Here is a 27,739-nt window from a genome sequence, read left to right on the forward strand (position 1 = left end):
TGGCGTTGCTGTATTCTCTGCATAAGCCCATATTCCTTCAGCGCCTTTCGCCATACGTCCCATACTCAAAAGAGATCTACACGACGAAGAGAGAGCAGCAAACGCACCCCCCCCCCCCCCCCCCCACCACCACCACCAACCCCTTAGAAAGCCTCCGAATCCGAATACGCTGGTTAGGAGATCCCAGCATTAGGCAGCGGGGCAAAACAAGCTTGGCATGGCTGCAGACGCGAATACACGTCCGACCGCGACTGATAGCAGCCATCAACAATTATTGAGCTCAACAAGCAAGGATACACGATAAGAGCCACCCGAACCAACATCCTCACCGTCATCCCCATTCTCAACCATCTGGCATCCCGTCGGTGTTTCAGTCTGGGCGTGCGCCCTTATCCTAAAATGAAAAGAGGCGCGCTGAATACATTTCCCCTGTCATTCCTGCTATCGCTATAATAATTTCACAATGCTTTAGAAAAACAAAGGAGTTTCTAAGGTAATTTACTAATTTAGCACACAATATACATTCATCAAGTACCGTATTTTTTTTACAGTAAGCACGTGTTTAACTCAACATAATCAATCAATCTTCTGCTGAGAAATCTGGCTCTCGAGGCTTCTGCATCTTCACCAAGTCTCTAGCACTCCTTGAATCCCTGAGTCTATGAACTCCTCTGAGGGCATTAGCGGCAAAGCGTGACGCGTATAAAGTAGCACCGAGGCTAGATGAAGCAATCTCATCAACTTGATCCTCTTCTTCCTCCTCTTCGTAGCTCCGTCTGAGCTCAACCATCTTCCTCTTCGAATACCGTCTCCATGCTGCTTGAATGAAGCAAGCAGCCCATGTCCTCCATTGCTGTGAGTAGAATCTGAACGTGTGTTGAACTTGCTTACTGTGAAGTCTCCTAAACTGGCTGGCGACAAATTTAAGCTCATCAGCCATTAAGGCGAAGGCTTCAACCTCAGTTAAGGCTCTAACAGTTCTAGTAGATGAGGGGAGACTAGCTCCAGCTTTAGGGTCGAGGGCCCAGGTTAGGAGTTCCTCTCCACAGAAATCGCCCTCCTTGAGTAAGCCTCGGTTGAAGAACCCACTTCTTCCTCCGTCAGTGGTCACGCTCTCCATTCGACCACGTATTATGAAGAGCATCTCATCTACAGGATCTCCTTCCCTCAGAATGTAGGTGGTTTCGGTGTAAAGTGTGGGTTTCAGGCGCTCACATACGGCGTCTAACAAACGCTCGTCCAAATTGTCGAACAGAGGCACCTACAAACAAGGCTGAAGACTTCAGGATTCAATGATGAGCAATAAACACTGAAGATCAGGGTGTTTTGCACAAAACCTCTAGAACTTTAGGGCAACTTTAGAGACCCCCCTAAACTTGTTTCACTAAATAACATGACTAACTATAACTACAGTTTGATTAAGCTGTCATGTTATTTGCACGGGGTATTTTTTTTGTACACTTTAGCTCTTAGTACTTATCTACTTTCACCAAGAATTATTTGGGTTAGGTGGATAGACATTAGAAATGACAGTTTAGACTTTTTACACTTAATATTAACGCATTTATATTGATTTCTAATGTTCTGTACAATTTTGATAATGACAGCTTGATATTTGCAGGTGTTTTCTCTAATTTATTTTGGGGGTTCTGTGTAAAACATTCAGTGTTCAAGGGGGTCTGGAATTTATTCAAAAAAAAAATGCAACTAATTCACCAAAAAAGACCATAGCAAACATGCCAACATTGATGCATTCTCCATCATCATCCAAACCCCTTCACAAAATGGGCGTATAGGAGAAGAGAAGCTACAAATATGGATAACGAAATTCAACTCTCCCCCTCTCCATCTATGATCTATATGTTGATATAAACAAACTAGCGTTCATGCAAACTTTACGATCAGCCATTCTATGATGATGCTCACATGCATCTTTGATCAGACACAAAAAACATTTCAGCATGCATAGGCATATAAATGATGAATAAGAAATACAAAATGCAAAAGGGGGCACAAAAGCTGAGGGCAAAGAGAGCAAAATATGACATCCTCTTACCCTTCTCACCAACGCCAAACATAAATGGCGTTTAATATCCCTTCTAAGGTCCTTGGGCAGACTCTGAACCAAGCTTTCTTCATCTACACCTCGTGTCTCCAACCACTTGTACTGATCATATCGTCGAACACGCTCCCGAAGTTCTTGTGGCAATAGACGGTGATGCATCCACTGCTCTGAGTCACGCCGTTTGACCCTCATCTCCTCAAGACGTATTGACAAAGATTGAAGATAGGTCTGGAAAACAAAAGGATGTTCCACTTTTATGTTGAGTTTTCATAATATATATGACACCTTTCTCCAACTTTTCATCAAATGTTTGTGCTTGTCAATTTCAATAAGATCTATGCAATCCAAAATAAAAACTTAAGGAGAGAAAAAGGAGAACTTCACCTGCATGTTGCCAATAAGAAGGGCAAAGAGAATGAGTCCAAGAATAGCCAGTGCTATAGAAAATATAACCTCTCCAGGATAAGTAGTTGTTACAAGCCCTTGACCCAAAGTGCTGTTAAGCAAGAAGAAATTATATGAGAGAAGTCACAATCAGTTTTATGCAGTTGAACAAGCATGCAGCATTAAATTATTAACAGTTTATAGTCCTATAAACCAAAATTCTGGACTCTTGTGAACCGTCAGATTACCACCAGCATCGATGCATGACCTTTTTAGTTTGTTGGAACATTCTCAGCTTAGTGAACCAGTAACTTTTTTTCTTGTAAAATAAAAATGCATGACTTGTCAATATCCCATACCTCACATTAAACGAAACGTGAAATAGTGGGCATTTGATGTACGGTAAGGAGATGATAGAATGAAAAACCTAATGAGGTATATATATTTGGCTGAGAATATCGAAAGATTTTGAATGGTCAGATCATCTAAAAATGCCCCCTTGTTAAATTCTCATGAAATTTTAAGAACTAAAGATCTTCCTATAAATATCTGTGCATGCACAAGCATGCAAATGTGTATGCTTTTGTCTCATAACAGAGGTCTATCTTTGGAGAAGGGGGGCAGCTATAGGACAAGCCTAGGAACTTCCAGAATGGTGTACTTCCCAATTTCGACTCCTGGATACTGGTGGTGCAAACTGATACTCTAACCTAGTAACCTATCTCATAAAGTTTAGGAACCAATGCCCTAATGCCCCATCTCCCAAATGGATATGATACCCTATGCATCTGATACCCAATGCGAAACTGGCCAGTGTTAGTGCCCAAATCCCTTCTGATGTCCTCCATGGGAGCAAACACTAACTCAACGACATCTTTCAGTCATAAGAAGGCGTTTTCCAAATCTTTGAGCAGTTGTGCAAAAAATTAAAAATTGCCAAGAGAAAACAGGTTTCTGTTTCGAAACCAATCAAATTATAATTGGTCTATGCTGTAACCTGTTTGATGTTATATGCTGATTTAAACATTTAAGATATTTGATGACACTGACAACTTGAGATCAAATAGGAGTCTGCACAGCAGTTCAAACATGATTACTAGTTCAAGCCACAAGCTGAACTGATTGCACACTAAGTGATGTTTCAATGAAACAAATAAAAGAGAGGCTTACCTCAGATTTTGTAAACCAAACCACAAACAATAACACAACTTAGGAAAGAACTTCTTTGATGACACTATTTCAGACTTCAAGGCCTGTGCATAGATTCCAAATTTAAAAGGGCCATCACCCTCAGCTGAACACTTCTTTTCGAGGGTTTCTTTGAACACAGTTTTCCATTTATCATTACCACCAGGATTTGCATTTCCACAATACAAATAACTACCATCACATCCAGTAACTTTCTGACAAGCCATGTGCCAGCAATCATCTTGGCGTTCAATAGCTAATAAGTACCAGAAAGCACCTACTATCTGCAAATAAAAAGGTAACTGTGAAGAGCTTTAGTTGTAATGAATTAATCTACAAATTAAGTAGAGCTCACATTGAGTATGATTTTCATGTGTGTCAAATCTCACCGAGAATTATGATATATGTTGCTTTCATGTATGATGTATGTGTAACCCACTTTGAAATGACAAGTAAAACAGACGGTTCAACATATATTCAAATTTTTAATAGCAGTACCATTCTTGAACAATTTCCACTTACAAACATACTTGCATGCAAGTTTGGTGACTATTATTATGGTGAAAGCCGATAGCTTACCAATCTGTTCCTTTGCTACATAAAATATTCCAAAATGAAAAAGAACTAAGCATGAAAACTAGCTACAAAAGAATATAGAAAGAAGCTAGGTCACTGAAATTTTATATTTCTTTACCGAAGTTGCAGATTGAATATCTAATATCATAAACTGTTTACTCATTTAGATAAAATCTAATATAGTACAGAAATATGAATTGGTGGGCAATAAATTGGATCAGATGCTCACTATTAGTGGTCAATTAGATGCCAAATATTTATGATTCATCAATGAGATCTAAGAAAGCTAGATGTTAGAGAAGGGCTTGTGTTCCATAGATGGTTGGTTCTCATCATGCATTTTAAGATCATACGTGATACCACTAATAATAAATAATCTAGATCAGGGAAGTGATGAGGAACAATACAAGCCAATGTGCTAAGTTAGATAATTTAAAACTATTAGTTATTTTTGTTGAATATCATATCTCCATGATAATGTTTTGACGATAACAATTTATACAGTGTACGCACTAACTTTTATATGCAGATTTCAATATCAGAATATGTACAAGTGCAAGTTGATTTCAAGGCATTTTGAAGTGAAGAAAATGAAGAACAAAAGAGATAATGTATTTTACATTTTCTTTACTTAGAATAATTGTACAAGCCTTGATCACACACACGCACACACACAATTTTAGAACACACTAACACAGGCTTAGTGTGTTGGTTAACTATAGAAATCCCCTATGTTAACCATTAGAATTATAGTTAAAACTTGATTATAAAAACTCCTTATAGCAGAATTTTTGCTCTTAGTAGTCGACTAATTAGAATAGTAGTCGACTACTCGTGTATAAAACTCAAATACATGTTTTTGTCAATTTACAGTATAGTCGACTAATAGTGATTATAGTCGACTACTCAGGTGTTTGACAGAAACATAAGTTTCTGTTATTTTACAGTATAGTCGACTAATGTCAACAGTAGTCGACTACTGATTCTGAACTTTCAGTTTTACAGTTTTTTAAGCCTAGTGGATTTTTTCTTAGATTCAAACCAAAAATCCAATACCCATACCCGTTTCACTTAAGTAAAATTCATCTCAACCATTCTTTTTCAACTCCATCAATCCTAACCATACATTTAAGATCAAATCTTAACCCTACACTCAATTTATTATCAAATCTCAACCATACATTATTTTTTATTCTTAAAAGATAAAATTAAAAACAAAAACTACCATCTAACTACACCCAAAACCGAAACCCCATCTTCCCCACTTCAGAGTCATCGATTCCAGGTTAGGGCATCTCTCTTTTCTCAATTTTTCTCCATCAATTTCTTCAAATCTTTCATATCTGTCAAGCATTAAAGCTCTGTAGTCGACTAATCCAAGCTATAGTCGACTAATCTAGGGTTTCTACAGTTTGGGGTTGTTTTAAACTTGATCTTTACATCTTTTGTTATTTATCTATCTAATCATGTCTAGATCTAAGAAAGCTAAGCAAACTCATACCTCTATCAATGATAAAATCATCATCTATTTAAAAAGTCCTGATTTATTAGAAGAATTTAACAAATTATCATCTTTTGAAGTTCTTCCAAGACGATTTGTGAAATTTAATGATTTTATAACCTGGAATTTTAGTTCATATTTTGAAAATTGGGATTGCTTGAACTGTTCTCTGCTGAAAATAAAAAACCCACATATCCATTTCTTGTGCAACTGTTCTATACTAATATAGAACGTGTGGGAACTATTGGTGGTTCTGAAAAAATCAAAACTCTTGTTAAAGGAATAGAGATTGACTTAACTACAAAGTCAATTGGTAAAATCTTTAATATTCCTTATCAAGGAGTTTCTCTTAAGTCTGTTAGGATGAATGATTCAGATCTGTTATCTAATCATATATTTCTTCCTGGATATGGCAAACCTTTAAATAAATCAAACAAACTTCGTCCAATTCCTAGGTTCATTGCTCGAATCCTAGCCTATAACTTGTTTCCAAAATCTGGAAGTTTCATTTCATTTCCCTAGATTTAGCAAAAGCTCTATGCTATAATAGGAAATATTCAAGTTAATTGGGCTGAAGTTTACTTTGACAATCTTCTGACTATTCCAAGAGGATTTCTTCCTTATGGCGCATTCCTAACTAAAATCTTTAACAAATTCCATGTCGATCTTCAATCTGAAAATTCTGTTGTCCGTTCAATTGAATTTTTTGATTCAAATGTCCTAATTAGGATGAAATTGACAAACTTTGAAATTCAAGAACAAAATCCTCAAAATGAACCTGAACCTCATCAAGAAGAAATTCCACAATCCTCAACTCAAGCAGGAGCTTCTTCAAGTAAACCATCACCATTTCCTACAGAACCCTCATACTTTTCAGACGTGCAATACAACACTTTAAGTGCACGTATCCTTGAACTTGAAACTGGTCAAAGAGCTCTGTTCATGTATTGTGATTATGTCCAATTTTCATCTTGTTACGGAGATAAAAAGCCGATGAAGTCAACTTCAAGGTCCTCCAACATGCGGGAGTACATTCCGTCGTGATTCAACCACAGTTTTAAATATCGGCCGATAATTGATATTATCGGCCGAGTTATCGGATTTGGGAGCTCTCCGCTAGGATAAATTGGATTTTTAATCGGTTATCGTTTTTGTAGGTTTATCGGCGTTATCGGCACTTATCGGCCGATAAGTAAGACTTTTTTATCGGGATTATCGGGATTATCGGCCCATTTTGACTAACATTATATTTTTTCAAGGCTATGATGTAAGTTTCGCTTTCTACAATTTGTTAGTGATTCTAAACATGATGATTTACATTTTGGTATTTTATATTTCATTAAGTATGATTAGATTATATTTTTTAATTGTTACATTATATATACACATCATCTAGTATATCACTCCGATAAATACTACTTATCCCCGATATATCCCCGATTTTCGCTATCCGATAAAGATTTTAGCCGTCCGATAAATCCCCGATAACCGATATTTAAAACCTTGCCTCCAGCACCTTAAGATGTTTTTATATTAAGTGTCAAAACAATTATGTTATTCTGTTTAAGTTTCAAAAACTATGTGGTTGTGTGATGTTCAGTGTTTTCAATGCGCGAGGTGCAATGCGGGGCGCAAAGTCAGTTTACGCGCACATGCGCAAGGCGCAATGCGATGCGCGCGCCCGAGCGAATCGAGGCGCACTCTAGACCACAAAAATTTTAGAACTCTTAAAATAACTAAATTTTAAAATACAGTCAATAAGTTACAACCTAAATACACTATCATTGGGTCAACTTATAGAACTATTAAAATACCTACACTACAGTAACAAAATAATAGCTACATTAACAGAATGATAGCAACAGTAACTTATAGCACTCTTGAAATGCACTATCAGATAATAATTTTTACTGTTAACTGCTAAAAACTTAAATTAGCTACAGTACAAAATATTTACAGTTAAGTTTCTTTTACTGTTAAAATAGCTACAGTAAAAAATAAAAGAACAACCTGCTCAAACAACTTCAAAAAATAAAAGGACGAACAACTTAAAAAACGAAAGAACTACTGTTAAAACAACTACAGTAAAAAAACAACTACAGTAAAAACAGCTACAGTAAAAATAGCTACAGTAAATAAAATAACGTTAAAATCAGCTACTGTTAAAATCTGATGTGGCAAAAAAGATAAAAGAACGGAGAACCTTCTCGTTAAGGAGAAAAAAAACTGGAAAATAAAAGAAAAAACAAAGAGAAAGGAGAAAAAAACAAAGAGAAAGGAGAAAAAACCTGTTCGCTGCTTGTTGCTGCCGATCGGCGATCGCCATCTCCCTTCGTCGTCGTTGCTCGTCACCGTCGCTGATCGTCGTCGTCGTCGCTTGTTGCTGCCGCCGAGAGGAGATTACAAGAGTGGATATCGGGGCTTGGGAGAAAAAGTGAGTGTACAGAAACTCTAACCCTTTTTATTTCCCTTTTTGATTCCCTTTTTTATTTCGGGTCTATGTGGGAAGCGGGTTTGTACCCGAACCCTAACCCTTGCGGTCCTGGAAATGAGGCGTGCGCCTTTCGCCTTTCGTCAGGCGCTGCGGGGCGCTCCTCAGGCGCGCGCCCGACGCAAGCGTAGCGCCCCGCACCTGCTGCGGGGCGCTATGCTACTGCGCCGCAGCGCCTCGCGCCCGAGGCGCGCGCCCCACAGCGCCTTTAAAAACACTGGTGATGTTAGGACTTATGTAATATGTTTCTTATGTTGCTACTATGTTACTTATGTTAATTATGTGTTTTTATTATCTATGATAATGTTTGATTAGTAATGCATGTGCTACATATTTTAAACAGATCATGATGATGAACATTATGGAACTTTTGGTCTTTATGGCAAGTCTTTGCCTACCTATTTGGATGGGTGAAGTTATGGACTATGTTCATAACCTTAATGATTTGTTTAAAATTTTAGCTCATGTTGAAGAAATAATGTCATGTTTAGCTTCCTCTTTTTGTTGATAACAAAGGGGGAGAAATAGTTATGTTTTGTTATGTACTGTTATAGTTTAGTTATGTATGTACTGTTATATACTCAAATTTGCATATATGCAGGGGAGTAAGTATTATATGCAAGGGGAGTAAGTATGATTATTTTAAGTTTTAATCTGATGCATAAATTATTTGTTATCATTAAAAAGGGGAAGAATGTTGAATATCATATCTCCATGATAATGTTTTGATGATAACAATTTATACAGTGTGCGCACTAACTTTTATATGCAGATTTCAATATCAGAATATGTACAAGTGCAAGTTGATTTCAAGGCATTTTGAAGTGAAGAAAATGAAGAACAAAAGAGATAATGTATTTTATATTTTCTTTACTTAGAATAATTGTACAAGCCTTGATCACACACACGCACACACACACAATATTAGAACACACTAACACAGGCTTAGTGTGTTGGTTAACTATAGAAATCCCCTATGTTAACCATTAGAATTATAGTTAAAACTTGATTATAAAAACTCCTTATAGCAGAATTTTTGATCTTAGTAGTCGACTAATTAGAATAGTAGTCGACTACTCGTGTATAAAACTCAAATACATGTTTCTGTCAATTTACAGTATAGTCGACTAATAGTGATTATAGTCGACTACTCAAGTGTTTGACAGAAACATAAGTTTCTGATATTTTACAGTATAGTCGACTAATGTCAACAGTAGTCGACTACTAAACTCAAATTTTATTTTATCAGTTTCTGTCAAAATACAGTGTAGTCGACTAATGGGCTTTGTAGTCGACTACTGAGAAAATTTTCCGAAAACACAGAGTCTGTTTCAACTCAATGTAGTCGACTAATATCAACAGTAGTCGACTACAGATACAGTTTTTCTAGTTTTCAAAGTTTGAATATCTGACAGTTTATAGCCGTTTTTAAACGTTTTTAAAGTTTAAAAAATTATCTTTTCAAGGGCTATAAATAGGTTATTTGTTCAGAAAAATTACAGAGACTTACATACCCATAAGCTTTGATATTTGTGCAATTTTTCTAGTGAAAAATATTCAGATTTTGTGAAAAAGAGAAGTTTCTGAAATTGCCTCCAAACATTCATCAAATACATATCATTTAGGCAATTTACAGAGGTTAAAAGAATCCTAAGCCACTGCTGCACTTCACTACACATTCAAGGCTTATAGGATCAATTGTGTTCTTTCTTCAACAAGGATTTCTCTCGGGTTTGAAAGGGTTGATCTCTTGGTTTAGAGATTGGTGTTCAAATTGGCAAGGTGTTTGTCAATTGGTGTTGCAATTTGCAGGGACTTGCAAATTGGTCAAGTTTACGTTTGATTTTGTAAGTTTATTCAAAATCATAGTGAAAACTCTCAAACGGGATTTGCTTGGGGACTAGATGTACACCGGATTGGTGGAACCAGTATAAAATTCTTGTGTTTGTGATTGTGAATTTCTGAGATTGCCATTTTTTTTTGCAATTTATAATATACTTTGCATTAATTTTAAAAGAACACTATTCACCCCCCCTCTAGTGTTCAAGTGTATCTATTTCAGATCCTATAATTTTGTGTGTAAATGTTCTTTATTCATGTGAAAGTATTAGAATTAGATATTACTAAACTTTAACAGAGGAGTCATGTTTAGTTAGTTGTTTGGTCCCACAATGCTTGTGTGACTAGAGTAGTACTAATCTTCTATTAGAAATAAGAATATCGAGAAGAGGTAAATTATAATTCTAATTTCCTTAACTAGCACGGCATCAAAGCATACATCCTAAAAGTTCCTAAACTAATCATCATCAACCACCGCCTCCCCGTCTCCACATGCCACCCTGTGCAGACCCACCCCCAACCACCACCTGTACCCCTACCATGCGAACCGTGGCCCTACATTCAGATTCTATCCCCAACTCTACAGACCATGCCCCAGACCCACGCCCCACATCTGCTCTAAATGCTTCCCCAACATAACCCCCCCAGTGGGGGACCTCCTGCCAGGTAACATCACCAACTCCAACCACTGCTGCCATCAACTTTGTTGACGCCATAGCCACATCAATCCATTGTCCTTGCAGCTTTCAGCCTTTTTTTCTTTTGGTGAATTGGGCATTACACGGTTTTAGCAGCAAAGTCTAACGTTTGTTGATTGTGTGTTGAGACCTAGGTTTGAGATTCGTCTTCTTGGGAGGTTCTTTGTTTCATTTGAGAACTCTGTACCCGAAGGCAGGCAGAGTCCAGGGATACCAAGACAGTTATTTCAGAGGTGACGTCTGGTAAGATCACGAACAAGAAGCTTGACGGGAACAACTGCATGGAAGAGAGTTATTGACTTTATGTCGCCAGCTGCTAGAAGGATTCACTTAACTAAAGCTGGTTCCCAATCCAAAGATAGCTGGTTTGGGATCTTAGACTAGAAGTTGTATTCATGACAATTTAAATTAGGATACTTGAGTTGGACTTGGATTGAGCCAATTCCGGTGGATCATTAAATTCTTATATTAAATAATTATTACTAATGAATGCAGTTATTATCTAATCAGTGAATAATTATTTCAATATAATTATTAATTATTACTATATTATATAGCTAAATATGTAAATATTAGTAACATAACAAATAAAACAACATCGAAATATGAAAATGCATATCTTAGAAGAAGGCTCAACCATAGATAAGACAACATATAGTCACTTTGATACTGAACTAAGTTCCTTGAGACATGCTCTCATAGTTATCAAATTATATGACTTTAATAATACATGTAAAAGACACACATACTATTAGAATATAAAACTATGACCCTCAACCTTCATGAAAAGTTTGGAGTTTTAGCGTAGTGGCAAGGTCCTTTAACATGGTATCCAAGCAACCCAGATTCGAATCTTTGCTTCCCACAAATTTAGTGAGATTCTTAAAAAAAAAAATTTACCGTCATGTGAGTCCAGACTTCAGTCCATAAAAAGGACGCTCAACCTGCAAAGGCATGCTAGAATATTAAATTATAACCCTCAACCCTAACCGCACTTCAGAGTCCTTTGACACAATACATATTGTCACATACGTATAACCATGTATACACATAAACATTGATAGATATGCTTTTCTTTTTCTTTTTCTTTTTGCAACATACTGATAGATATGCGTAAACATATATGTATGCATAAATCTATACATACATATATACTCAGGTATATGTATAAGATATAGGTATATATATCCAGATATATATGCGTGCAATAGGGGTAAGATTTGGATTTTGTAGGCTTAATCCAAAACTCAATCCCAGGCAACCGAAAACAAACTAACTTTAAACCCAAATCCTAGTCTCAAACCAATAACACACAAAACTAAAATCTTAGAGAGAATCTTCTGCCAAACAATAGCAAACAATAAACCCATACGCCTAATAGTCATTTCATTTACCAGAAAGCACTAGGTCTCATTTATATGGACATGACCTGGAAATGGGCCCAATTTGTTCAATCATGGGGATAAAGGTGAATGCTACGTACGTCGTTCGACCCCAGTGGCGGATCTACAGCCTTAACGGCGCTGGTTCAAAATATTCCCAAACACTATCACCTTCTGAAAAAAATTCTACTAAATCCTGTAAAAAGACAATCTGCAGCTAACTTTAAAGACAAAATGATACTCTTTCATATTGATAAATAATATTGCAAGTTTGCAACAAAACAAGCAGTAGCTAGTTTTAAAGACAAATGCTACTCCATATTGATAAACATCAGTAGCATATTTTACATTCATCCACTAGTGTAGAGAAGTAACAAAAACTTACAGAAGTAGCTACATACAAGACTAAAGCTCTTACAATTCATATCTTCTTGTACTCATTTTTTGAAAATACTCTAAAACTTCTCCAGAATCAGGTGGTTCAACTGAACCAGTGTGAACAGGCATGGGTCCGCCACTGTTCGACCCAGACCTATATCCATTAAAACCCGTCTATAAATTTTAAATTTTAAGTTCAGTGCTTGTAATTTTCATGTTTTATGTGTTGGTGATAAGTTTTCAAATGTTAGAATATTTCTTGCAACTCCGAAATTTTGAGGGTGTATGTTTGCAAAACTTTGTATTGTTTGTTGTAAAATTTAAATTTTTAGCGGTATGCTGAAAAATTCCATTTTTGATATGTATTGGTTATAAGTTATGAAATTTCATAATTTTTTGTGATTTTTAACTTTTGAATGAGTTTTTTTGTAATTTTTATAACTTTGAGGTTATTTTTACAAATTTTAAATTTTCATGTGCCCGATGGTAAGCCCTTGAATTCATCTTTGTTGTTTGAAAGTTTTGAAATTTTAGAATTTCATGGTGTTTTTTTATTATTTAAAATTTTGCGGGTGTTTTTACCATTTTTAAAAGTTGAGGGTGTTAATTATAAATTTTAAATTCTTTAGAGCTGTTAATTTCTAGATTTCATGTTTGTTGTTTTAAGTTTTGAAATGGAAGAATGTTTTGTGTAATTTTAAACTTTTGAGGGTATTTTATGTAATTTTTGAAACTTTTGGGTTTTTTGTACTACTATGTTAATTCTTTACCTTAACAAATTAATACAGTGGAGTTGTTTCATATATTTTAATAATCTTTTTTTTTTAATTGTTGAGTTGTAGGTAGTTCACATAGGATTAGAATAGAATATAATTATGATTAGGATATATGATTTAAATGAAATATTTAAAATTGCGAAGGGTAATATTGACCATGAAAAGATTTTCTCTAACTCGTACTTTTAAAGGGTGTATGATGTATGATGTATGATAATTATCTAACCAACACCACCCTGGTCTGACTATGACAGACCGTATATGACTCATTATACCTAATTTGTTAACCTAAAGGATCTAAATCCGACATGAAAGCTAGATCGTGTTCGACAGTACCCATACCAGCACTAAACCGGCAACCGTGCTAGTTATGCCTAGTTTTCTGCGCAAACTTGCAGAATATGTGTCAACTTAGCATTCTTTGAATCTTTTTAGTTTGTTATGCCTATTCTACCACTTTACCTGACTTTGCTTCAAACTATTTAAGATAATGCACTGTCATTATAAATGACAGATTACAGATCAATTGATTCTTTAAGGTGGTCATAAGGTGGTAATAAGATTTTCGTACAACCACAGTACCAAAAGCTTTATCTACACACAGTTTATGTAAACAAAAACAAACACTTCATCTTAAGTGGGTCTTTGGGCCACATGGAAAGACCAGTATAACGTTAACCACTTGAAAGGCAGAAAAATCAGAGCAAACTGACATGTGACTACTTAAACCAGGCTTAATCTAATGGATTCTGCCCTCGCATTCAAAGGAGATAAAATCAATGGGCATGATACACTTGCTTAGGCATCTTTCGTGTTAACTATGACAAGTGTTTTCACTGCTTTTAGAGCAAATAAGTGTTCTTAGTAAATTTGGATGTGTGGTGATCAATTTAAAAAAGCAACTTCTAAGAGAAACGCAAGTCAAGAAGCTATTATGTGGGGATTCTAGGTTTTTTGTTTCTCAATTAAACTGGCAGATGATCGCTCATTTATCTCTTCTTCTTTTTCATACATCTCCTCTTGCATAATCTTTCAAAAAAACTGACTTTAACTGAATACTTCCTTCCCGACCTTATCTGTGCTTTCTCTCTAGCATTTATTCATATCCTAACTTCTTCTGACATTTGATTTGATATATATAAAAAAATTACAAACATTTAAAGTTTAAATTTACCAAAAAAGTTATCAATATAAAAAGATATTTTCTAGGAAGCACTTTTGGTTGAGTCCTGCAGAAGGACTTGGATATAATTAAAAAAATTGACAAATATACCCTTAATGTTCGAGGCCCAAATCCTTTTATAAAAAATAGTTTTAATGTTGAATTCCTTACCAACTAGGAAGTGAGTATTATTTTTTAGGGTGACCAATAAAGAACTAATAGATATAAAATATATATGCCTTTGGTCTTTAACTTTGAAATCCAGCGCATGAGAAAGTGATCAATGTTTAATAAAGTAGTAACAACATATGAGGTGGACCTTACATGGCTAGCGAGTAGGAACCACAAAAGATAGTATGCAGCACCAGCCCAAGCAGTTTCAGCAAAGACACCAGCAGTTCTTTTCATCTCTGATGTCAAAGGAATAAACCGGACAAATCTGGGAATGTACTGAATCAAGATAAGAAAAAGCAATGCATTTTTTGTCATGCGAACATCAGAACCTTTTGAGCTATGAAGAAATCTCCATACTATAATCTGCACACAGTTAGAAGAGACACGTCAGAGAAGAGAATAAGTAAAACCCAATCATGTTCGTATCAAAAGATCAATGTTAACAACTAAAGTTACAAATATGCCCGCTGGAAAATATATAGATTCAGTAAACCAGTAGCCTGTCACTTAATTTAAGGTTTAAATACGTTAAAGGATTTAGTATTTGTTTTTGACACTTATATTACTCCAGCTTATTTTGTAAGTAGACTGTTGGAATTGTTAATCTAAGAAACCCCCAATTGCAAAAATAATATTGAGAGGGGTCTATTAACCTTCATCCTTCTCCTCCTTACCACCCAGCAACCAAAGAAAAGCCCCGTCTGTGCTGTGACAAGCAGATCTTAAACAAAGGCAAGGCATAGAGGAGTTTCAAACCATAACGGGGAAAAGAAACTCAAGCATAAAAGTTTAACAAGTTCTTGGCAGATAAAAAAGCAACCGGATACATACAGATAAAATCCTATCGGATAAAGTGAAAAAGTGAAGTCACCAAAAGAGTAATATAGGTCATTAAACTTAAGCCCATATGCAAACTTATTCCTACTGGTGAAATCATCTTTAAACTAGCCTATACTCTTATTGAACATAGTATAAACTGCATAAAGTATTAAAAAAAGTCAACTCACCAAAAGAGCAGTACAGGATATTAAACTAAAGCCCTTATTCAGACTTATTCTTACTGGTGAATTCATCTTTAAAATAACCAATACTCTCATTGAGCAGTAAGTATAAACTGCTATCTTTAATTACCAGAAGTAAATGCTAAAGCACATTATTATATATTAGTCTTCACATAGTTATTGGTTGCCCAGAGTCCAGACTCCCACTTTCCTGTAAGGCTATAACTTCAATGAACCTTTGTCTCAATATTTATGCTTTCCGGTAATTTACATGATGAGTATTACATTATTTTGGTCATAAAGATCAATTTTTAAGTCGATAACATAATCTAGTTAAACAAATTCATCCAATTTCCAAAGAATCTCCAATCATCAGCTACTCTTATTTTAAAAATCACTGATAAAAAATCTACTCTTCAAACCTAAAAATTACTTCAAAATGCTGCACAGTAATACAAATAAAAAACCATATTCTATCCTCACTTGATAATTTTCTGAAATAACCTATCAGTATCCATTTATCTTTAATCTTGTTATCCTCCTAACGCAGTTGAAAAAGTGCCCAACAGTGCCGCTACAATGCCGCAAATTGCATTAGCGCCCACTTCCCACAACAAAATCGACAAAAGCGGTGGAAGATAGTGCTCTTTGCGCTATTTGCTCGCAATAGCAGTGTTTAGCCCGTAATAGTGCTTAATAGCATTTATTAGCACTTTTCATTATGGATTCTCAGTTTAATATCCGACTCAAACCTGACCTTTACCAGACCTATAATTAACCAAAAAACCCTCAGCTTCGTTTCTCTCTCCCCTCTCTGATCCGATCTAAAAAGATGAAGAAAAAAACCCTAATCCGATGATTCCCACCAACTTTGCCGCCTCTTCTCTCCCTCCGCCAACTTCATTGCCAGTGACCCTCCTCCTATCCCTCTCTGATTTCTCCACCTCACCTTCTACCTCTCCCTCTCCGACTACATCACCTCAAACCCCAAAACCCCTCTCACACTCAACCCTAAAACACACACTTTCTGACTGCCTCTCTTGCAGCCTCCGCCAACGTGAAGCACACAAAGTCCTCTTTCTCCTCCTTAGGATCTCTATAAATCGTCAAATATGTATTTGTAGAATTTTTAGATTTTTCTTTAATTTTTTTGAACATATACACATATTTATTGACTTTGCACTTGTTGCTGCTATTTTGCCTCTATAGTCCCAAATAGCATTAGTGGTGCCTCACTGCTACGCGACGCTATCCACTATCAATAACTCTGCCTATAGTTTCTTTCTCATCCGTAAAATAATTTGTATTTATACAGTATTACAGGCTAGAACTTGGCGTTGTTTCTTTCAAATGTCTAAATTGAAGTTTTCATTCTAATATTTTCCTTTTATACCTATTTCCTTGCTATTCCATTCCTATACAAACTTGTGCCTCCATTCTTACAGAAATAAATTGCAATTCTGAATTTTCAGATACTTTGTTCTTTTTTCCAAAATAGGCAAATGTGCTGTATATGGAATCAAAAGAAAAAACTATGAAAACAATTCAAATTGTTGATACAACTAAGCGTTAGGGTGCAAAAACCAGGTTTTATTTACTCTTAGAATAATATTTTTAAACAGAAAGAACAACACCTGAAAGTAAACTTAGTTTTTTTTCTAAAGCAAACAAAATGCGTTAAACCCAAGTTTTACTAACTAGATCCATGAAAAACTAAGGATAGTCGTAAAACAGTTCATTTACCAAGCCATGATGAACGAAACATAATTGTTGTTGACATACCAAATTTAGGGTTGAATTTGTTTCGGAGGATTATGAATAAATACCTTTATGAACATGCAAACACACACATATATATTTATATATGTAATATATAGGCATGTGTATATATATGTGTGTGCATGTACATATGTATATAACTATGTATATATGTATATAAATCTTAGATTCTTTGTCATTATATAGAGTAACAGTCATAGATAAGTATAGATAAGATACAAGATACACAAGATAAAAATAACGAAACTGCATGCAAATACCCAGAAAAGGGGTTATGGGACTTCGGTAGAATGAAGAGAATGCTCAATTCAATGAGGGTGGTTATTCAAACCTGTGGAAGAGGTAAAACTGCAAGAAAGTCAACGACAAAGAACCTTCTCATGTACCGTCTAGCAATCATCGCAGGGTCAATCACAAGCTCACCTCTACCGAAAACTCGAGAAGATGGAGCAATGTATGCAGTGTGAAATTGAAGAAAAATGCGCAAAAAATAGAAAATGTCAAGTAATGTCCGAAATGTTACTGATGAGCCTGCTAGCTTTCGATCTATACTCAGACAACTGGCTTCTTTATCAACCACTGGAAGATAGAAGAAAAATGGATCCACCGCTATAGAGAGAATACATGATATCACAAAAAGCCTGTTCATTCTCAGAAGAAATACGTCCTGTGGGTCAAATATCTTCTTCTTAGAAACCTTAAGGTCCTCTGGGAAAACTGCCTTTGAAACACCATAGTGAAGAGTTTTGCCCAGTGATTTAAGCCGTTCAGATCCTTTCAACATTCCTCTCCTGAAGGATTTTGATGTATTCTTTGGTCCACGACTAAATCCTTCAACATTGAACCCACACCTGTTCATTCTTCCAGCATCAGAACCATAGGATACCCTTGGAGATTCCTCAAGCCTTAAAAAAGAAAAAACAAGATTAGATCCCAATTCACTAAGAAACAAAGGGGTTCAATTCACTGCATAATGTGCATTGAATATCTAATTATATCAGAAATCATGCTTTAAGTGAAGAACCTAATGGGGTTCTCAAATATTTGGTATGGTGAATATGATAAAATAGCAGTTCCACGCTCAAACAAGGCATCTAAAGTTGGATGCGGCCAGTGGAGGGCAGGGAAGGAGGCAAAGAAAACATAAGAACCAAATAAGGAATGCCTTCAATACTCCTAAATGTGGTTTATACCAGAATCAGAATTGGTAAAATGACATATAAACCACCAAGTTGCTTGTTAAGATCCCTTACTGTAATAAAAGAAATGACTAATTATATTTCTTTATAGACTATAACTTATAGATCATATGTCAATTAATACATAAGTTGTTATGAAGGAAGAGAGATGAGTACCTCTTTTGCAATGTCATAACTCATAACAAATATAGTAACATTTTCAAGTGTTATGCTTGTGCTCACAAATGCGAGTCTAATTTCTTTGGTTTGTATACCTTATTCCTTTGTTCTCTATGAGTTTCTTTTTTAGTTATGCTCGTGCTTCTAAATTCAACTGTACTTAATTTTTTTTCTTCTTTGGACTGTTGCTTTTTCTTTTGTGGGTTTGCTATATACAACAGTTTTCTTATCAATATGAACATACAAAAGGCTTAAAACAATGGCTTATAATATTAAAATGAACATGATATCACCTTTAAATTCCCCATAGTGTTTTAAACATAACGCTTGAAATGAAAAGATATTGTTTTAATTTGGAATTCAAAATTAGATAACCTAAGCTTAAGTTTTTTGCTTATAAGGAAATATTTAATAAGGGCGTGAATGACTTTTACTTCAAATATGAAATTCAAAATTAGATGGCTTAACCACCAATCTATCCTTTATAACATCCCTCTTTTTTAAATAATACTCTAAAGTTAAGGGGAAAAAAAGAAAAATTTAGCTCACTAAGTGTCTAGATAGTTTTTATTTTAAATTTTAAAATTAAGGAGGAACACATGATAATTTCTTGAGATATATGGTTAATAATAAACCACGAATCTTTTTTTACATATAAAGGAAAATTTTAAACTATTTATTTTTCCCCACAAATCTCTTTTTATAGAGGAGAAATTAAAACTATTTATTTTTTTTCCATCTCTTTCCTTTTATGTGGTTCAGTTTGTTCTTTACTCGCTCACAAAACAGCAAATCCTAATTTTCATTATTTATGATGTCATTCACTTGATTCTCATATCCATTTACAATTCCAGTCTCATTTTAGTTCGACAACCAATGTACACTATCAAAACCATAACCACTGATTATTCTTTAGTGGATATAAGTCCTTCACATGTAACCACCTATCTACACTCTCTATAGAGATTGAAATATTTCCCTAAACCCCTAATATGTTCGAGTGTTTGGCACAAAACCACCAATATCTTTGAAACTTTCATGAATCCCCAATTACTTGAGGTAGAAAATCCTCAAAATTAACACTTCATGTTCATAGAGATTGAAATATGAGTAAACTTCCCATATTTAAGTAGATATTCTACTTTCATGTAACACTTTACGTTCATAGAGATTGAAATATAGGTAACTTTCCATATTTAAGTAGATATTCTACCATAACCACTGATTATTCTTTAGTAGATATAAGTCTTTCACATGTAACCACCTATCTACACTCTTTATAGAGATTGAAATATGGGTAAACTTCCCTAAACCCCTAATATGTTTGGGTGTTTGGCACAAAACCACCAATATCTTTGAAGCTTTCATGAATCCCCAATAACTTGAGGTAGAAAATCCTCGAAATTAACATTTTACGTTCATATATGGTCAAAAGACCAAAAGATGCCTCAATAAAATTTGGTAAAAAACCCCCAATAAGTTTTAAGTTTTCTCACTTAACCCCTGACAACTTTTGACAGAATACCCTCAAAAATATTTGTTTTCAATTTCATTTTTCAGGGATTTGTCTGTATTTTTCAAATATTTTAGGAGGTTATTATTTCAAAGCAGGTTGTTTATATATTTGAAATTTTGAGAGGGTTGTTTGTATTTTTTTTTTTTGTAATTTTACGGGTTTGTTTGTAAATTCTAGATTTTTCAGGGGTTGTTTGCATTTTAATATGACTGCTTGTAAATTTTTGAGTTTTTATAAGATTGTTTGTAATTTTTTTGTTTCTTAGGGTTAGTTTGTAGCTTACAGATTTTCAAGGGGTTATTTGTAGTTTTCATATTTAGAAGAGAGTTGTGTGTAGTGTTCAGAGCTTTAGGGGGTTATTTGCATTTTTTAACATTTCAAGGGATTGTTTAATTTTTAAATTTATCATGTAGTTGAAATTTTCAAGTTTTTAGGGTCGTTTCTACAATTTCATATTTTTCAAGGGGTATTTGTAATTTTCAAATTTTAGTATGTTGATTGTAATTTTCTATCACAACTTATTTTTTTTCCTTAAACATATTATAAACTTTTTAATTATAGATAATTACGATTGATTAGATTTACTAAATATTTGATTATTAGAAATTTATTATTATGAATAATTTTAATTTGATGAGGATTCTTAGGTGAAGATAACATTAAGCATCAACATATTAGTTTCTAATAGGATTAGATATCCACAATCCACATATCAACTTAGAGAGAACACATGACAATTTTTTGAGACAGAGCTTGAATAACAAACTACCAATATGATTATATAAAAGGGGATTACTTCTTAATCTTAGATGCAATTCAATATTTTAAAAAGCACCCGATAGCGGCGCAATAGCGAGGCTTTTAGGCTTTTAACGGAAGTGGCCAGAGGCCGTGACACGCTAGCCAAAAGTGGCGATGAAAAGCAACCCTAACACTTCTCACTCACAAAAGGGACCAAATGCCCAAAAAAATGGGCAATAGCAGACAATAGCGGGCAATAGCAAATTTAGTCCACTTTGAAGACTTTTATCTGCTTTGTAAAAAGCTGATTTTTATGTCTATATTGAGACCTAACCTGAATCCTACCCGATTTAAATCTGCTTTACTTAATAGACACCAAATCTCCCGATATTCTCTCCTATTGGAAAAAAAAATGGCCTAGAACTCAGCTAAGCTTTTCCTCACCTCAACATTTCTCTTCACCGTCACCTACCCTCTTCACATATTGTGCAGTTGTTACATATTTATGTCATATCTAGGATCTCTATAAATGATGAAATATGCATTTGTAGAATTTTTAATTTTTTATTGAATTTTTCTTTTTTAAAATATTTATATATATTTAAATTGGATAGCTTTTTAATTTACGTTTTTTGCCGTTAAGGGTAAAGCCCTAAAAAGCCTTAGCAGGGCCTCGGCACTTCGCTCCACTTTCCACAATATTGATGCAATTTAGTGATGAAAACTTTGTTTACTACCCCTCAAATAATCTACAAGACTACAATTCACAAAAAAGGACATGAAAGTCATTCTATCTGCCAGTATTGGCTTGACCATTTATATCAGCAAAGAAGTTAGCCAATCAAAGCACAACTTTACCTATGAAAATTGTTTTTTACATCCATTGGTTCAAAGTTTAATTGTATAAGCATGATTGAAATTAATCATTTACAAGTCAGGTTATAAAAGGTAAGGAATAGTGTAATTATATATATATTGAAATTAATCATTTACATGAGATCTGTATTGTTTTCTCAGTCATGTTACGAGAATTAAATTCATATAATACTTTTATATTTCTTTTATTATGTAGATTATAGATTGGAAAATTCTCGTGATTGAACTAGAACATATACAACTGCACAAAATAATAGTTATGAACTCTGTAGGCTTCAATGAACTCAACATATTTACAATGAGTTTCAGGAGGTGGGTATGAAGTGTATAGGATATATGTCCACGAGTGTACAACAAGTGTTTTAAATTAAAACATGTATTACATAATTGAGTACTCGAATAAAAGTATACATGTATACATTGGCAGATTTAAAGTGAGTGCTAAAGGTACGTGACCCTGCACATGTTACAAAATGGTAAGAGATTAGTTGAAATTATAGAGGTGCCCCGTTGGATTTTGATGGGTGCCCACCCCAACAAACCTAAAGCCAAACCCAATTGATGGCAGATTTAATTTTTTTGTTTCGTTGAAATTATTGAGATATTTTATCTTTAATTTTTAAATACTTTGGGGCATTTATTTGCTCGATTTTAAATTAGAGGTCACTGAAGTGCAAGGTTGGTGAAACTATAGGGTATTTAAGTGCAATTTAGCCCGCAATGAAAACTATAAAGAATTGAAGGCGCAATCTTATGGGAGATTAATTATTGAATAGTTGTTTAATTTGTATATTAAGAAAGACATATCAGACAGTATAGAAAATAAGAAAATTATATAGAGGTATTAAAAGATGAAATCATGTAGAGAACTATTATGAGGAACTATTGTTGAGACTTGGTAATATTTTTTTAGTTTTTGTGATGGAAATGAAGACCATGTATTGATAAGAAAATTATTATGTAAAGTGTTGAGATTCTTGTGATTATCATATAAATAAGTTCTTATGTTACTAGAGTTTGTATTGTATAAGCTATTACTTTATATGCATAATTGAAGATACGACCCATAGGAAAAATTATCTAGATCCATCGCTACATGTATTAAAGCAGTGTCCAAGGAAGTGTCAGTGTAGGTATGACCATATGAGTATGGTATGTGTTAGGTACAAATACAGATGCATGATAGAAGTACCTACGCATTATAAAATATTACTAATGTAGGACGATTTGAATTTTGAAGTTCAAATAAAGATTGTTTTTGAAGAATCCTGATCTAACGCAAAAACTGGTAAGCATAGATATAGTTAGTTAGGACATTTTAGATTTAAATTTTCTTTTTAGATTTGACTTATGTTATAGAATATTTGATTTTATTTGTTATTGAATTCAATCTAGCTTGAATGTGAATTTCAAAGTTTATTACAACTCTATTTTCATTATTTAGTTATGTAAAAAAGTTTGAAAAATAAAGTTGAGAATTTTTTTTTAAAATAATGTTGAAAAAAAAGTTTAGCATGTGATTTGTTGACTAGAAAGTGACTTGCCAATTGTGAAGCCAAGAAAGGTAGATGTTGCGTGTGAAATTGATCCGGACACCTGCATCTATCTTTATTTTTAATTTGTTCGCATTTTGTTAGTCTCAATCAATGAATCTTAGCCATCCATTACTTCCAATTCCATAAAATCAGAATCACAAATTGCACTACAAATAGCTGCATCCATTTTGCCATCAAGAAAGGAAAAAATCTCATTAGTGCTTGATGACATCATTTTGATGTCATCATCTTCATCCCTTTCTTTTCCCTCTTATTTCTTTCCCTCTATTAGAAAGAAATACCATTCTTGAACACTTTCTCTGCCATCGATTAACTTTCCAAATGAAGTTTTCCTTTGAAAGGTCATATTTAGAGCAAAGCTCATTTTTATGCCACATCAATTGCCCATTTCCTTTTTCTTGTGTCTCAAATTTTGTAACAACGTTGAAATAGTAGGTGACTATCATGTTTTCTTGATATACATTCTAGGCCACAACCAATTAAATAAAGCTTTCTCGTTAGGCGATCCCTCAACTTGAATGGTATTAGAGCATTGCTAATGATAGAACATGTTTATCATCATCATTCTATTCATCCTTCGCAAGCACGTTTCAAGTGCTTTACCATTCTGCCGGAGGCCTTTCCATATGTTTCCTCTAAGACCTATTTGTTGGACTTAGAGAGAGAAAAAATAAAATAAACTTAAGTTGCTTAAGGGATCTATCCACCAACTTTTTTATCCATTAGATTTACTTTCAGATTCGTATTGGAATTTAATACACATCAATGCTACATTTGAGTTGTGTGTCATGATATGTACCACATGCCAATACGAATCTTAAAGCAAATCTAGCAAATAAAAAGTTCATAAACAAGAGCTTATACACACTTAAAATTTACAGTAGCACTACTAATGTGTGTGTGTTTGTGTATGGAATGCTAGAATGTGATGACATACATATATATAGAGAAATATGTTACTAAGGAAGCACCTAAGATTTAATCTAAGGATGTGCCTCTCGATGCATGGATTAGACTATTCCAATAGATGACCCTCTCCATTCATCATGGTCTAAATACCTCAAAACATCTATAAAATAAAATTCATGATGTTTCAATACTTCTAACATATATTTTTTATTGTCTCTTTAGTTGTGTTGTCATAAAACTATTAATTTTACAATCACTTAATGCATGAGTGACTATAACCCAATATGCCTAATTTTTTGCTTATATACTATCCAAAACATATAGATAAAAGGAACGAGTGATCGCATATAACATAGTTTTGAAGGTGCATTCTTAGATTGAATCTAAAGTGCCCCCTCAGTAACATATCTCACACACCACAATATAGATCAAAATGAACGAGTGATTGCATATAATGTAGTCTTGAAGGTGCATTCTTAGATTTAATCTAAGGTGCCCCTTCAGTGACATATCTCACACACACACCGCACATAGTTTCAACTCAAGATAAATTTTAGAGGCTACATAATTTAACTTGTAACTGTTATTAGGTTATTATTTTGTAGCGTGTACAAAGACAACAACTAGCAGTAGTTACATGGAAATTGTTTCCTAGTGAAAATTTATTAACAGTGTTCTGCAAAAAATAATGCTAGAAATATTCATAACTTTTAATGGTTCTTCATGATATTGTAACCAACAAACTGTTTACGCATGCAAAAAAGTGATTGCATTGAATTTATTTAGTATAACCATTGCAAAATGCTTGAAGGATTATAAAATTGATTCTCCGTGGATAATCACACCTTACAAATTTCTCTCTCTGGCCATCCATATATTGTGCCTTGTAACCACAATCAAACATCTTCTACTAGCTAGATGAAGACAAAAGCTGCAAATTACCAAGATAAGACCATTCATAAGAGATCAACTATGAAGACGATTATCTCATGCCCAGCTCGAAAACATCTCATATCCTTTTACAATTGTTCCTACAAAGTAGCAAAAAATTTGTCAAGCCAAGCAAATTGATTTGTAGGCATTGCATGCATTATAAAGAGGGCGCACACGCACAAGCAGGAGCATGAACACAGACATAAAACATGAAAGGTCTCCAATAAAAAATAATCAGAAGTATACTATGTAGGAAAAAGGATAGGGTCATTTGGTATGCTACAAATGTAGCTGCAACAATGCTGCATGTTGAAAATTTTGCATGCAACATCTCTTGCAAGAAATTTACCTCGGATCCTTCATCTGAATATCTGGATTTTTGTGTTCGGTTAGTTGCAACTGGTTGGATTTGCTAATTTTGTGGCAAAAAGAATTCATTGCAAATGAAGTGTTCTGTCTATCTAAAATTGTAAAACAATCTGATTCTAATTCGTTTCAAGAAACTTGACAATCTAACATTAGTTTTTTTCTACAAAATATGAATCCAATTACCATTTCCAACTACCTCACTTCATACCAAACACTGGAATATAAATTTGATCACAACATTTTCTTCAGCATCTATATTTAGTGTCAACAAAAAAGCCACTTATGATCATCTAAGTTGCAGGCTGATAATGGACTCACCCATGCACAAGAATTCAATAAAACAAGCAATATCCCATTCAAACCCTGGATCAAATCAAACTGAACTTTAATACACAAATTTTAACAACAATACATGTCAGGTATGTATTATATAATCCCGTGTCATTATATTACTTAAAAATGATAAAATTTCTACCTTGGCCTCTTCACACAGTTAAAATCAAATTCAGCGTTCAATCAACAAAAATTAGCCGAAGTTTCACGGTTTCGACCTAATTTATAGAATTTTAATTGTTCAGATCCAAATTATTCATATTCTTCCTAATTCCCCCTCTTAATTTCGTTTCCAGGAATTTTAAAAAAAAAGGCCCCAGATTCAATTTGGGGATCTCTCGCTTTATCATGATTTATAAGATTTGAGCGTACCTATTGGATTTTGGAGCCTGATTCCCTCCCTCGTCTCCTCAATCTCGATTGCTGATGAAATCACTGGACGATGATCGATTTGATTTCTTTTATTTTTATTTTTTCCCTAAAACTTATTTTCCCCTCGATCCAAAAAGAGAAATGCGACCGGCTCCGAGACAAAAGGAAAATGCCGAGGAAGCTGTATTTTTCTTTTTTTTTCCTCCTCAGGGAAAAAGAAAATAAGAAAATAAAAAATGAGTTAAATGGTATTTTAGTATAAAGCCCTAGAATAAACTACTTTTTACTATCGAACGTCAGGAGCACTGAGTTTTTTTTTTTTTTTTGGGGGGGGGGTTAGCATATACCACCCTCACATTGTAAATATTTTTAAATTTGCCCCTCAAATCATTATAATTCCAAATTTGCCCTTCAAGCTATTTTCATTCACCAATATTAGTAGTTTATTCTAGGGCTAAGTTACCTTAACACCCCTAATCTACTTGTTGAAGGGTCAAAAATGGAAAAGAAATTAGCAAAATAAAATCTAACCCATCAAACCCCAAAACTCAACTAAGCTACAAATAAAAAGTGATATAGTATCATAAGATACGACCAGCACCCACTCACATAAACACAGCAAGACAAGAAGATCTATGAACCAGACATATGAATGCCAAGACAATAAGTTCTCTTGATGATGGTTTGGAGCGGAGAATCTCAATTCCTTATGAATTTCTCTATTTTGTGCCGGTGTCATAATTTGATAATCGTACTTAGTATTTATTTTTCTATATTTGGGTTCGAAAACTGTAAAACTTTCGGAATAGAGCCATAAAGGCATCTTTCCACTATGAGAGACTTGACCAGAAAGCTTTTGGTATGCTATCCTTGTTTCTTGCCTGCCCTTGTTTTGTTTCACATAACCACGTCAAAATTGCATTTTATTCTCATTATATAGTGATGCCCAAATTTGACGTAGGGTGGTCACTTCAAGCGGGACGGCGGGGCGCTATATGATCTAGCTATTATAAGCATACCGAGCAGCCACCCATATAAACGCGTCAACACAAGAAGATCTATGAACCAGACATATGAAAGCCGAGACAAGAAGTTCTCTTGATGATGATTTGGAGCGGAGAATCCCAATTCCTTATGAATTTCTCTATTTTGTGTCTGTTTCATAATTTGATAATCGTACTTAGTATTAATTTTTCTATATTTGGGTTCGAAAATTGTAGAACTTTCGGAATAGAGCCATATATAAAGGCATCTTTCCACTATGAGAGACTTGACCAGAAAGCTTTTGGTATGCTATCCTTGTTTCTTGCCTGCCCTTGTTTTGTTTCACATAACCACGTCAAAATTGCATTTTATTCTCATTTGATAGGGTGGTCACTTAA

General features: G+C 34.4%; 1 protein-coding gene across 3 annotated transcripts; it reads right to left on the minus strand.

Annotated features, from left to right (window-relative positions):
* LOC109844837 (probable cyclic nucleotide-gated ion channel 5) lies at nucleotides 468-26,551 on the minus strand. 3 transcript variants are annotated; one of them, XM_020413987.1, is made up of 8 exons: nucleotides 26,358-26,551; nucleotides 25,293-25,381; nucleotides 17,726-18,299; nucleotides 14,765-14,977; nucleotides 3,620-3,939; nucleotides 2,450-2,561; nucleotides 2,057-2,293; nucleotides 468-1,261 (listed from the first exon to the last, which is right to left on the minus strand). In XM_020413987.1, exons 2-8 carry the CDS (start codon nucleotides 25,304-25,306, stop codon nucleotides 581-583), a joined length of 2,151 nt encoding a protein of 716 aa, XP_020269576.1. In that variant the 5' UTR covers nucleotides 25,307-25,381; nucleotides 26,358-26,551; the 3' UTR covers nucleotides 468-580. The 3 variants fall into 3 exon arrangements, with proteins under 3 accessions (XP_020269576.1, XP_020269574.1, XP_020269575.1); XM_020413985.1 differs by having other exon boundaries at nucleotides 25,196-25,381; XM_020413986.1 differs by having other exon boundaries at nucleotides 3,620-3,921; nucleotides 25,196-25,381; nucleotides 26,358-26,550.

This window comes from Asparagus officinalis, chromosome 6 (assembly GCF_001876935.1).
Source record: "Asparagus officinalis chromosome 6, Aspof.V1, whole genome shotgun sequence".
Classification (NCBI taxonomy): domain Eukaryota; kingdom Viridiplantae; phylum Streptophyta; class Magnoliopsida; order Asparagales; family Asparagaceae; genus Asparagus; species Asparagus officinalis.